The sequence below is a fragment of the Rhinopithecus roxellana genome, chromosome 8 (genome assembly GCF_007565055.1).
Source record: "Rhinopithecus roxellana isolate Shanxi Qingling chromosome 8, ASM756505v1, whole genome shotgun sequence".
NCBI classification, from domain to species: Eukaryota; Metazoa; Chordata; class Mammalia; order Primates; family Cercopithecidae; genus Rhinopithecus; species Rhinopithecus roxellana.
This window is the reverse complement of record NC_044556.1, coordinates 95,090,636-95,104,537: the sequence shown is the minus strand read 5'-3', so window position 1 is coordinate 95,104,537 and position 13,902 is coordinate 95,090,636. Positions and strand designations below refer to the sequence as shown.

Sequence of the window (13,902 nt, the reverse complement as noted above, 5' to 3'; positions counted from 1 at the left end):
TATGTGACCTCACTAGCAAGCCAGGTGGGGTTCTGTGAGCTATGTGTGCCCATCCTGCAGACAAAAGGGCTTAGGTAGGCCCATGGACACACACTCAGGGAAGAGTGGGGGTGGGAGTGGCTGCCTGTCACTCTCCAAACTCAGGATTTGTGACTCCAAGTTCATTGCATTTTCTGTGACCCCCACAGTCACCTCCAAATAGTTCAAAGTATGTCACCACTGTTGTGGTGCTACAACCAATGTAGCAGCTCCCTCTCATTCTGTGATCTCGACTCAAAATCAGCGGAGTACTCCCAAGATCCAAGGGGAGGATCAGCAGGGACCTGTCTCCAGGTGCTCGGGCCAGGATCAGAAGAGTGGAACTGGCAGCCATTATTTGCTTTTGGAGCCATTATCTTAAGTGGCTTACACCCAGATAATTGGCCTGACAGGCTGGCCATGTGGCGCCTTCAACCCTACTCACATGTCACCAGCAGCACAGTGAAGTCAGGGGGTCAGGATGGCTCCTGCCCCGTGCATCATCCATGGAGGCTGCATGAGTGGAAGACAAACTTCATTCCAGCCTTGGCTCCCAGTCAGAATGCACTTTCTTTATTTCTACCTCTGTGAGTCCCAGAAAACGGGAGAAACTGGCCCATTTTCCCTTTATAGGCTACTATCTCAAAGTTGAGGGGCACTGCACATCTTACAAGATGTAGTCTCACTAATTTTGGTTTCAATATTTCTCTGTGCTTTCCTTTTCTGCCAGGAGAGGGAGGCCAACCTCTTCCCTCCTCAACCCACCTCAGCTCATCTCTGCCAATGCTTCTTGGTTCTCAGAAGGCGGCAGCCAAGGCCAGAGCAGAGGATGGTGGGATGAGAACTTCCACGGGGGCGATGACAGCCTGGAAAGCACATGCCTGTGTGCTCTGCACCCACACTGGGGCCTGGCTAACAGAGCAGCAGCTGCACCATGCCTGGTGACCTGGTAGCTGTGTCTGGACTGAAGACAAACGCTGACTCAGTTTTAACCAAGTTCTAGACTAGCTTCAGATTTCCCCAGAACCTCAGGGGCCATGGGTGTGGCAAGAAAGGCCTTCAGGAGCCCAACAAACAGAGGAGGAGCAACAGCTTCAGGTGGGCCCTGCCACGCACCCACCCAAGCATCTCTGGTTCCCAGTCACCTGGGCCGCTTCCCAAGGGACCAGAGCTGGGGGAGCTGTGAGGACACACACAGCAGACCTTTCCTGATAACTGGGAGACCAAAACTCTGGTTAACAGCTCTGTAATAAATGAAAATCCAATTCCACTTCCTCTATTTTTTTCCTTTTTTTTTTTTTTTAAAGAGATGGGGTCTTACTCTGTTGCCCAGGCTGGAATGCAGTGGCGCAATCATAGCTCACTGCAGCCTCAACCTCTCATACTCAAGTGATCCTCCTACCTCGGCTTCCTGATGTGTTGGGATTATAGGCATGAGCCACCACGCTCAGTCCCACTTCTATTTCTCTGCTGGCCTATTGGTCCTCTGCCATGGTTAGTGACTATCAGAGAGAATCCTATGGTTACACAGTAGGTAATATTTCAGGGATTCCCATACTCTAAATACACACACACACACACACACACACACACAGGCGCGCATGCACATGCACGCTGCTTACTGGAGCTACTCACAACTACAGATAGAGCCTTTCACTATAACATTGAGTTATAAACATCACCATGGGAGGTAATACACTTATGTATTGACATAAATACAATTCGTGAAAGTTAGAGTACTGTTGTAAGTCTTTCTTGAGAATCAAGCCTGATGCAAGGTGGGCCTGAGGGCTGAAAGGGGAGGAAGAAGGGCCACTCCAGAATCGGGACAGGACCCTGAGTCAGAGCCCGGGAGGGTGGTAGACAGGTCACTCCTTCACATGTCTGCACAAGCCAGCTCTGGCCCCACACGCCCCGGGAACCAGCCAGAGAGGCCGGATAGGGTGACTGACCTGTCGCTCCACGACCCGTTCCACTCAACCTGGCCCCAAGGGTTCCGGACTCGGACGAGCTCAATTCTCTGGCCTCGGAAGTTTACCTAGAAGAGAAAAGCATGAGGGAAGTGTGAAATGATAAATATGGTGGAGGTTTGGCCACATTCACCCATGAGCTCCAGGTGGACCAGCTCCACCCAGGACTGGTTGTTGAAAGTCTCTTGCCTAAAACGCTGCTGAAGGTATGTAAACATTCGCCAGTTCTTAACCAGCCCTTGGAACCTTCTAATTCCTATTGAATAATTGCTACTATTGCCAAAGATAATATATTAGGCACCAAAATGCTTATGCCACATCTGGGAAGTAAAGTGGAATTGTAATTAACAAGAAATTAGTCCATGTGAATCTAGACATGGATGGGTTTCTTTCTAGACTGGGATCTCCCTAGAGGCAGGAGCCAAGTCTTAGGCGTCTGCAACATCTAGTAGAGTGAATGGTAAACAGTAGTCCTCAAAGATACTCATGGAACTATTACTGACCTTTCTTCATCCTAGCATCCCAGGCACAGATCAATGATAAGAAAATAAGCACATGCTGGGAATTTAAACACAACAATAAACAAAAACAGCTTTTACATCTTCTAAACCCAATATTCTCCTTGTTTCACGTATCTATGAGGATTCCTGCTGTTTACCTCAACCATCCTTGAGCCAGTGTACCCTCGGGTTCTGCCTGGGAGCAGGGACAAGGGCCAATGCATTTGAGGAGAGTTTTGGAGGAGAGAGAGTGAAAGTAAAAGACTTCTAGTTATCGACTAACCAGAAGCTGTAGCAGTCAGAACATTTTATCCTCATGCATTTGGCATAAATTATATTTTGGATGTGTAAAAATTCAAGTAACATCAACTCTTCAGAGTCCAAGATGTGGCTTGTGACTCACCATTTAAGGGGCTCATTTAATTTGAAAGGCTCAGGGCAGGTGAGTTCCTTGTAGGGGCAGAGGAAGCAAAATCAAGCAAACCAAGATGATGGGAGGTTTCTGTTGTTACGTGGAATACGTAGAAGATCTAAGCTAGAAAATCACATGCCCACTTGAGTGAGCGATCTGCAAGTCATGTATGGATGGGGAAGGAGAACAAAGGAACCAACACAAATAGCTAACATTCTAAAGAATCCCAAAGAGTCCAACCGCATCTCACACCTTGGCTCCAGTGAGGAGGAAGGGCAGGGCCTCCCTTCTATGTTCTTTACTCCCCATACATTCAGCAGATGTCACTCAACATGTGGGTGGCTACAGAAGACCAGGGGCACCTGTGCCTTCTGAGTGCTGGGCTTGAGACTGGCCCAGGGGAGGTATGGAGTGGGCAAGGCAGACTTCTGGGCTTTGCTGAGCTTGAGTCTGGGAGAGTGATACCTTTGGCTTCGTGTCTTCCTCTTTCATCCTACTCTTTATTTCTCTTCCCCTTGTGCCCCTCAAGGATCTCTCCCCCTAACCAACCACTCCCTCGAAGTCAGGGTGGTAACTGTGTGGAGTCTGGGTGTTCTCAGGATCAGTTCCACCTGGGCTACAGCTACAGAGAATGGGATTTGTGGTGATTAATTTTATGTGTCAACTTGACTGGGCCATGGGGTGCCCAGATATTTGCTTCAAGGTTATTCTGGTTGTGTCTGCAAGGGTGCTTCTGGGTGACACGAGATTTAAGTTGATTGAGTAAAACAGATTGCCTTTCCTGGTATAGGTGGGCCTCATCTCATCTGTGAAGACCTGACTAGAACAAAAAGGCAGAGGAAGGGGGAATTCCCTCTCTCTGCCTGGGTTCCTGAGCTGGGACATCAGTCTCTCCTGCCTTCAGACTGGGACTTTTACCATTGGTGTTCCTGGTTGCTAGGCCTTCCTTTTAGACTCAGACCAGAACTATGCCACTGGCTTTCTTGGGCCTCCAGCTTGCAGACAGCAGATCATGGGACCTCTCACTCTTCACAGTTGCGTGAGCCAATGCCTTACAATAAATCGTATTACAGTTGATCCTGGAACAATGTGGGGGGTTGGGGCGCCAACCCTCCTGCATTGTCAAAAAATCTCGTATTCCCTAAAACTTAACTCCAAATAGCCTACCATTGACCAGAAGTCTTACTGATAACATAAAGAGCCAATTAACACATGTTTTATAATTATTTATATTGTATACTGTATTCTTACAATAAATAAGCCAAAGAAAAGAAGTGTTATAAGAAAATCATAGGGAAGAGGAAATACATTTACTATTTATTAAGTGGAAGTGGATTGTTGTAAAGGTCTTCATCCTTATTATCTTCATGTTGAGTAGGCTGAGAAAGAGGAAAAGGAGGAGTTGCTCTTGCTGTCTCAGGGGTGGCAGAAATGGAAGAAAATCCCCACATAAGTCCAAGCCTGTGTTGTTCAAGGGTCCACTGTGTGATGTAGATAGATAGATAGACAGATAGATAGATAGATAGATAGATAGATAGATAATGTGTGTGTATTTAATTGTATGTATGTATATTTGGTTCCCTAGTGATTCTATTTCTCTGAAGAATCCTGACTAACACAGGACTGATGGAGAATTGGGAAAGAAAGGAAATTAAAAATAAACAAAGACCAGGCGCTTCCACCTGCTAAACGAGTTTTGTGCTGCAGTGGAATCACACGGTTTCTCTGTTTCCTGGCTTGCCGTTTTGAATTCCAGCCTGCCTCTTTAGGTGACATAGTCCCTGAAATGTCTGAAAGGCAGACATTTAAACTGCAACACACTGAATAAATGCCTAAGGGACTAGCATTATCATGTGTCTCCCCTCACCCTGCGGTTGGAATTCAAGTCACCTACCTGGTCAATTCCCGTTACACTGTAGGCGTGACCCTTAATAAGACCAAACGGCGTCCGGGCCTCAGATTCCGCAGCACTTCCGGTCTAAAACATGGCAAGAGCAGAGTCACACCCACCGTCTAAGTCAAGTCTCCCCTGCTGGATCAGACCTGGCTACAGGCTTGGCCTGGTCACAACCTCCAGCCCCTTCTGCTGCCCCAGGTGCAGGCCATGTGGGTGGGCTATGCACCGGACTCCCCTAGGATGTTTAGCAGTGAAATGCAGCAAGTTCCAGTCTCTTCCCAGGATGGGGAGGCGCTCGTTCCCAGTGTGGACTCCAATGAACAGTTCACTATTGTGTCCCCAAACAGAACAGCTTGTCACCTTCATGTAGTATAGTGTGAGAGAGAAGACACAATCACATACATCCCAGAGACGAAAAGAAGCATATAACAATAGGACACACAGCTCTGCGTCACAAACCTGAAAGTGCAGAGGAACTAGCTAATTCATTAGCGAAAAACAGACCCCATGGCTAATCTAAGAGGAAACAGAAAACTAGAATTGATTAAAAAAAAAAAATACACAGTGTCATAGCAGTCCATAAAAAACAACAAAAAAATTTTAAAAAGATGAGATAAAATTATAAATGTGTGCATTAAAGTACCATTAGACTTCTATCTGCTATTTTTTCATAGTATATGCAATGAAAAAAAAACCCAAACTTCAGAAAACTAGATAGAAAGATCCCATTTCAGTAAAATCAAACCAACTGACTTTGATGTTTGTGTGTGGATGTGTGTGCCTGTCTGTACGAGCAGAGAGAGAGCTGGGAAGGGTACAGGCCAGGTGATCCCAGTCCCAGGGTGGAGCTGGAGAACAGAGGCAGCTGAGAAACGGGTGGGAGGGAGGTAAAAATGCGCCTGTATGGGTCTCAAGATTGTTTCATCTGATACAGCAAGTACATCTTACCTTTGCCATTTGACAACCATTAAAAAAAACTTGTGTTTTATTTGTTATTTGCTTATTAGAGACAGGGTCTTGCTCTGTCACCCAGGCTGGAGAGCAGTGACACGATCATAGTTCACTGCAGCCTCAAACTCCTGGGCTCAAGGGATCCTCCTGCCTCAGACTCCAGACACACACCACCATGCTGGTTAAAATTTGTGTTTTAATTAGCAGGAATAAACACTGCCCCCCAAGAGTTATGCCCCTTCTTAGGTGTGGCTGGGGTACCTGGTGCAGACTGCAGCCCCAGCATACTGCCTGGAATGGGAGCTCATGAGAGACTTACATCAATGAAGCAGCCCAGCAGGGAGCCTCTCTTCAAAGCCTTCTCTAGAATCTCATAGAAGTTCTCGGGGGCCTCTTTCATTTGGAAGGTCTCTGCCACACCCCCGGTGAAGTCTTCCATGGCCTCGATGGCGCTGCCTCCCTTCAGAGCTTCATAGCTCCCATTTAGCCTGCAAGGGTGGCAGGAGAGAGAGGAGATAGTCAGGGACCTAGGGAGGCCACCGGGGGCACCCTGCAGTCAGAGCTTTCCCAGCCAGAAGCATCTCCCAGGGTTTGTCCTGGCTGGGTGGTGTGGAAGGCAAATGGGAAGCAAGCATCAGGGTTTGCTTGGAGCTTTGAGGAAGCCAAAGATCCTGAGCTTCCTGCAAGGGAGGCAGTGTGGTGTGGTGGTATAGAGCAGCAGCCCTGGTGCCTGAGTGGCTGCAGGTTCAAATCCTAGTTCTACAACTTACCATCTGAATGACCAGGTCACTCAGTGCCTTAGTTTTCTTATATACAAAATGGTGGGGAGCTGTGCTTTCCCTTCTAGGACTGCTGTGAGGTTCAAATGCGTGTGTCTCACTCTGCAGTCTCCCATGGAACGGGGCCTAACTATGTGGACAGAGAGAGGCCCTTTCTCTTCTCTGGTCTCACATACTCCTAACCATTTTCTTTCATAGTCATCTCTTTTATTCGTAGGCATTTTACATGTAAGTGCTCTGCTTGATTGTTAAATAAGCTTTTCGATTTAGAATTTTAGAATCTGGTGGGAGGTGATTGAATTACGGAGGTGGGTCTTTCCTGCACTGTTCTTGTGATGGTGAATGAGTCTCATCAGATCTGATGGTTTTAAAAACGGGAATTTCCCTGCCCAAGCCCTCTTTGCCTGCCACCTTCCACGTAAGATGTGACTTGCTCCTCCTTGCCTTCTGCCATGATTGTGAATCCTTCCCAGCCACGTGGAACTGTGAGTCCAATTGAATGTCTTTCTTTTGTAAATTGCCCGGTCTCGGGTATGTTTTTATCAATAGTGTGAAAACAGACTTAATACAACAGCTTATTTGAGCTCCTTCAGTTTTTACCTAACGTCCTTTTTCTGTTCCAGAATCCCACTCAGAACCCCACATTGCACCGAGTCCTCACGTATCCTCAGGCTTTTTGTGGCTGTGACAGTTTCTAAGACTGTCCTTGTTTTTGATGACCTTGACGGTTTTGAGGAGTCCTGGGCAGGCATACTGCAGGATTAGAATTTGTCTAATGTTTTTTTCTCGTGGTAAGACTAGGGCTATTAAAGAAATGATAAATGCTTGAGGTGATGAGTGTCTCAATTACCCTGATTTGATCATCACACATTGTGCGCTTGTAATCAGAATATCAAATGTGCACCATCAGTATGTACACTATTACGCATCCATAAAAATAAAAAATGAAACATTTTTAAAAATTAAAAAAAATAGCTGGGTGTGGTGGTTGGTGCCTGTAGTCCCAGCATTTTCGGAGGCTGAGGCAAGAGAATCACTTGAGCCCAGGAGTTCCAGGCTGCAGTGAGCTATTACGGTGCCACTGCACTCTAGCCTGGGTGAGAGAGCAAGATGCTGTCTCTAAAAAAAAGTTAATAATAATAATAATAAAAGAGTAGAGCTATTGGCTAGTGGAAGGAAGACCGGAGAGGTAAAGCTCCCCTCTCATCTCATCATATCAAGGGTACCTGCTGTCCACATGCCTTACCACGGCTGATGCGGGCCTTGATCACCTGGCTAAGGTGGTGTTAGTCAGGTTTCTCCACTGGAAAGTTGCTCCTTCTCTCCTCTTTCCATACTGAACTCTTTGGAAGGAATCATTATGTGCAGCCCGCATGAAAAAATTAGGGAGTTGTGCTCCACCTCTCAAGGATGGAATATAAACACAATTTTTTGGAATTATTCTACACAGGATATTTGTTCCTTCTTCCACATTTATTTATACGATCATTTACTCAAAGTAGTATGGACCCATTGATATTTATCTTCTACTTGGGTTTATTTTGTGCTTTTTTGTTTTGTTTTGTTTTTGAGGTGGAGTCTTGCTCTGTTGCCCAGGCTGGAGTGCAATGGCATGATCTTGGCTTACTGCAACCTCCACCTCCTGGGTTCAAGTGGTTTTGCCGCCTCAGCCTCCCGAGTAGCTGGGATTACAAGTATCCACCACCACGCCCGGCTAATTAGTGTATTTTTAGTAGAAACGGAGTTTCGCCATGTTGGCCAGGCTGGTCTTGAACTCCTGACCTCAGGAGATCCACCTACCTCGGCCTCCCAAAGTGCTGGGATTACAGGTGTGAGCCGCGGCACCCGGCCTCTACTTGGGTTCATAATCCGGTACTGCTTTGTCTGTTTTGTTGGTTGAATTCTTCTAGCTTTGGCTGTTTGGAGCTCCTTCAGCATGCTCTTGTGTCCTTTTGGCATAGCCTTATTTGTGTGTGTGTGTGTCTTGCATGTATTCTCACTTTCTGGCACTATAAGATGATCTAGGCTCATTTTACGTATGTATGCATGCATGTATGTATGTGTGTGTATATATATGTATGTATGTGTGTATGCCCTAGTCCTAGAATCTGCCTTATCTCCAAGAAGCCCTAGTTCCTTTGAAGAATGATCTTAGAAACCAAGACTTGAGACATAGGTGTGCTTGTTGCTACAGGATTGTCATTGCTTTTAGCTCCTCTCACTGACAAAGCAAGGAAATATATATGTGTATGATAACCCAAGTATAGATCAATATATATGTGTATGATAACCCATATATAAATCCATGTATCTCTACATAACCATCTCTATTAAGCTAAATCTAAGTTCATTCTGGAATCTCCAACTCTAATCTGCATGGATCATTCTGGCCTCCTCCCCTTGCCTATCTGTAACCTCTCAATCCAACAGTGAGAAACTCGGTTCCTGCCGTCCACCCTCCATTCACTCGATTGTTCAACTCAGTTTGTGTGTATAATTAGATCAATTTTTCATTTGTACTCCTTCGAGAAACCACTTTAGCAACTAGAGCACAGCACTCACGTACAATTTCTTTTGCCTTTAATCTTACAGACTCCACTAATTTCCAAAGTTACTTAGGTCAGCACCTTTCTTTCCAACCCCTTAGGTGAGGTTACTTCATACATTTGAAATTGGCTTTCATAATTAGGGAGGCCAAGAAATCCCGCAATCTGCCATTTGCAAACTGGAGAACCAGGAAAGCTGGTGGTATCATTTAGTTTGAGTCTGAAGGCCTGAGAATCAGGGGGTTGATGAGGTAAGTCCAAGTTTGAGTACAAAGGTTTGAGAACCAGGAGCTCCAATGTCCAAGGGCAGGGGAATATGGATGTCCCAGCTGAAGTAGGGGAGGGAATTCACCCTTCCTTTGTCTTTTTCTTTTATTTGGATCTTTAACAATTTGAATAATGCTCCTCCACATTGGTGGCAGCAATCTTCTTTACTCAGTCTACAGATTCAAAAGCTATTTTCTCCAGAAACATCCTCACAGAAACACCCAGAAATAATGCTTCACCAGCTATCCGGGCATCCCTTAGCTCAATCAAGTTGACATATAAAACTAACCATAACACCATCTATACATCTTTTTTTTCTTTTTTTTTTTTGGTGAACTGTTCTGCCAACTATTTTTGGCCTCTTTAAAGGACCCCAATAAACCTTTTTTATGTTTAGAAACTAGATGATGCACAGTTTCTGTTGCCTTGCTTGCATCCTGTTGTGTGGGGCACTCACCAGAAGGCAGAGCTGGGCTTGGGTTCCACCCACTGGACTCAGAGACAGTGCCCTGTGTCCCCTTAGGCCTGTCTAGTGGCACTGATGGTGTGTGCACAGACCTGGGTGGGACAGAGGGCAAGCGTGGGCATCTTTGGTTCTTCTTTGATGGCTTTAATTCTGTCCTGCTGAATTCAGGATTAATTTAACCACAGTATGCCTTCACTCTATTTTTGCCACTTTCATGCCCCACTTGGAGGTAGAAGCAAGACCATCCTTGCTTCTGTCTCTGGGGATAGGATTCTCATGGCTTGAAGATCCAGGCTGAACCTGAAAGTGGCTCCCAGGAGCTCTGCCATCATCTGTGGATCGAATTTAGGCTGCTGTGGCCTTTCACTAACAAGCCAGTGGGCTGGAAATTGACAGCCTGAGGAAACTGAGGCCATTTAGCTGGTGATTAAAAATGAATGTCTCGGTTCCACCTATATGAGGTTTCTAGACTAGTCAAATCATAAAAACAGAAAGTAGAGTGGTGTAGCCAGGGGCTGGGGGAAGAGAGGAATAGGAAGTTATTGGTTAATAGGGACAAAATTTCAGTTTTGCAAGATGAAAAAGTTTTGGAGATAGATGGTGGTGATGGCTGCACAACAACGTGGATGTACTTAACGCCACTGAACAGCACATTTAAAAATGGTAAAATTTATGTCATATACATTTTATCACGATTTTTTAAAAATAAAAAAGAAGCATCCTGTAGGATGGACAATTGATGTCTCTATATCCATGTGGGTAACAGCCCAGATGTTTGAGCCATGCCAGTGTCTGAGAGAAGTCTGAAGCACTAAGTGCTGTTAGCACAGCCAGAATTCCCCTCCGCTTGCCTTCCCAGCTCTTCCAAAGGCCAGATTCACGACCCAGGGAGACAAAGGGTCATGAATGTAGCCACTGTTCCCAAAGATCTAGGCCATGACAGGAAAACCACCTCCAACCCCTCTTGAGCCCTGAGAGGGTTGGGTCCTGCCGAGCCTCACCTGCAAACCCAGAGCCCTGTTTTTTTCCCAGCCCTTAGATGCCCAAAGGCCAGTGGACAGACTCCTGTCGGGAGGCTGCCTGAGCTGGGGAAGCTGTCACTCACTTGGCGTAGGCTTTTTCCAGCAAGGGGCTCCAGAACTCATTGTGGTCAGCAGAGTGGAGGAAAACCAAGCGGTCCCTGAAGGTGGGCAGGCGGTCATCGATCACCACATCCAGCCACTCACTGTGCTGCCAGAACTGTTGCCCAGGAAAAAGACAGAAATGATGGGAGTCAGCTACATGGGAGCTCCAGGCCCTGTTTGTAAATGTTGATCCTGTTGCTTTTTTCCCCTCTGACCAAGCTACCCATAGACAGCTTTGAAAATCACACACAGGTTCCACGGTAGGGCATCTGGGCTTTGTCCGCTAAGTTACAAGCTGAGCATTGTACCCAGCACCAACCACTGACATCAGCTCAAAGACTCAGGGTCAACCCATCAAGGCCGCAGGCGATGGGGAGGCAGAACAGGAGTCACAAGTAGACACTCTACGGTGCTCTGAATTAGTTTTTCTTCTTCACAAGAAAGTTTTTTTTGTGGGGGAGGGAGAATGTATTGTGGTGTTTGAGTTTGCTGTTTTGCGGCCCAGTTCTCCATGATTCTCTTCCATCCAGTTTCAGGGTCTAGCTCCAATTTGCCTTAACCTTGCTTCCTCCTCACCCATAAGTGGAGCCCCTAAGACTGATTTGTTGACCATTCACACAGGAGACAGGTGGACTCAGTATTTCCTGTGTGCCAGGTGAGGAGGCGTGAGGAGAGTGTGGCTGTGTGTGAATGCATATGTGTGCACACATGTGTATACACGTGCATGCAGGCAGGCATGACAGGTATGTGCACTCTTTGTGGTTTATTTATACACTGCATGTGTGCAAGCATGTGTTTGCTCACATGTGTGCAAGTGTGTGCATGCAAGCACATGCATGTTTGCGTGTGTGTATATGCACGCATGTGTTTGCACGTGCTTCTACACGTGTGTGCTTGAGCACATGTATGTATGTGTGTGAGCTTGTGTGTGGTGTGCTGGGAACAGGAAGAAAGGTTGGAACGAGTCAAGGACCATGTGTAGTTTCTCTGTGTATCCTGCAGTGACCCACCTCCTCCCTATTCCTTCTGGTTCAGTTGGCCTGAGAGCGATCCTAAGGTAACCTCTAAGAGTAAGAAGATAGAGGTCGAAAGAGGAGGGTAGGCACAGTGCTTTTGGGAGCCATTTATTTACAGCTTTGCTGTGTCATCCTGAGCATCTTGCTGCATCAGTGATTCAATCCCAATCAGAAGAGTTGGCCACAGTGTGGCTGAGGGTGTGTGTGTACGTGTGTGTGTGTTTTAAGGAAGATTCCTGTTACCTGCTCCAGCTGGACCTCCCCTCAGGGGCTTCCTGGTCTTGGGGCTATCCACAGCTTCAGGTGAGACTGAGGCACAGTTGGGTTAGATGTTTAAAGTCCAGGCCTGGGCCCTGGGCTTCCTGAGCAGGGGAGGGGTGGGGAGGAGCCTCAGTGCTGGCTTTCCTTGCAGAGGGGCTGGTTCAGGAGGCCTGTGAGTCAAGAGAGATGTATCCACCAGCCCCGAGAGCTCCGCTAACTTCCTAGCACCCACACACCTGTACTGTGGCTGAGGGGTGGAAGAGGAGTGTGAAGGAGGTGGATTTATTTCCAGTGATCTGCTTCCTAGGAGGCCAAGGAGGGGAGCGGGCAGAGTATGGTTATTGTGGGACTGACAGGCACCAACAGGTTCATTCCTCCCCACCACCTGATCCCTGGCAGCACAAAGGGATGCTGGATCCCAAACCCCCGAGTTAGAGGTCTGGCTTGGCAACTTATTGTTTTGTGACCCTGGATCAACCACTTCCACTCCCTGGGACTCAATGTCCTTGGGGGTCAATGAAAGGACGGGGTCAGGGTATTGCCAAGGCTCCTCCCAGCTGTGACATTTAAGGGACAAGAACACTGGTCCCTTGAGGAGCCCAAGATCAGATGGTGATGGTTCCGGTTTAGAGGCAGTAGTTCTGCTGGATTTTCTTAACCACCCCCAACACTGGCACCCTGGTGTGCTCAAGAGGACTGGAGAAAGACCGGCTCCTGGGGGTGCCATCAAGCCAAGACTGTGGTCTCAGCAGAAGTCACAGGAGGAGAGGGGAGACAGCCAGGCGGTGGCAGGTCTGTGAGAGAGCAGGGGTAGAGTTTCCCTGGGACCCAAAGTGTCTCTGTCAGCCTCCCCCCACCCCCACCCCCGGCGGCGCAGTAGGCCCGACCCCCGGGAATTTCATGCTCCCTGAGCTACACGTGGTCAGCTCGCTGTCTGTGCCTTTGAAATGCTTCTGTGCCATTGGTGACAGGGCTTGAGAGTACCTCTGTTTATCAGAATGCAGGCCTCAGGGACAGAAGAAACGGGCTGGCCCTGAGTGGTGACCTGGGAGTCAGGAGAAGGTGACACTGCCTGGGGTGCAAGGTCAAGGAATGCCTACTTGGTGCCTGGCTCTGTGCCGGCTCCTGTGTGTGATGCCATTTAGCTCTACGGGAAGCCTGCGGGGAACAGTCAGTCTCTCCTTCCTTCAGATGAGTGTAGAAAGGCTTAGTGTCACTAAGAAAACTGCCTGAGGTCACCCACCTAAGTAAGTACAAGGGGCAAGTTTCAGTATCTGGTCGAACCCTATATAAGGACAAGGGTGGAGGAGAGAGAGAAAGTGGAGGTGAAGGAGCAGGAAACCATCTCCGGGGTTGCCTCACCCAATGTGCACCTCGGTTGAGGGTCTGCGGGTCACACGGGACTCTCGCAGATGTTGTCTGTATTTTTCTCAGTTTTTATTTTTATTTTTATTTTATTTTTTTTGAGACGGAGTCTTGCTCTGCCGCCCAGGCTGGAGTGCAGTGGCGGGATCTCAGCTCACTGCAAGCTCCGCCTCCCGGGTTCACGCCATTCTCCTGCCTCAGCCTCCCGAGTAGCTGGGACTACAGGCGCCCGCCTCGTCGCCCGGCTAGTTTTTTGTATTTTTTAGTAGAGACGGGGTTTCACCGTGTTAGCCAGGATGGTCTCGATCTCCTGACCTCGCGATCCGCCCG

At 47.6% G+C, this 13,902-nt stretch overlaps 1 protein-coding gene across 3 annotated transcripts in view; it reads right to left on the bottom strand.

The window, feature by feature from the left end:
* The window catches only part of CAPN9 (calpain 9), a 54,387-nt gene that overhangs the window by 27,367 nt on the left and 13,118 nt on the right, over positions 1-13,902 (bottom strand). For all 3 annotated transcript variants that reach the window (XM_010374043.2, XM_010374042.2, XM_010374044.2), the window contains 4 exons: positions 10,912-11,045; positions 6,068-6,236; positions 4,795-4,878; positions 1,971-2,056 (listed from right to left, as the gene is read on the bottom strand). In XM_010374043.2, the coding sequence (XP_010372345.2) occupies positions 1,971-2,056; positions 4,795-4,878; positions 6,068-6,236; positions 10,912-11,045 (473 nt within the window). The remainder of the gene's footprint in view (positions 1-1,970; positions 2,057-4,794; positions 4,879-6,067; positions 6,237-10,911; positions 11,046-13,902) is intronic.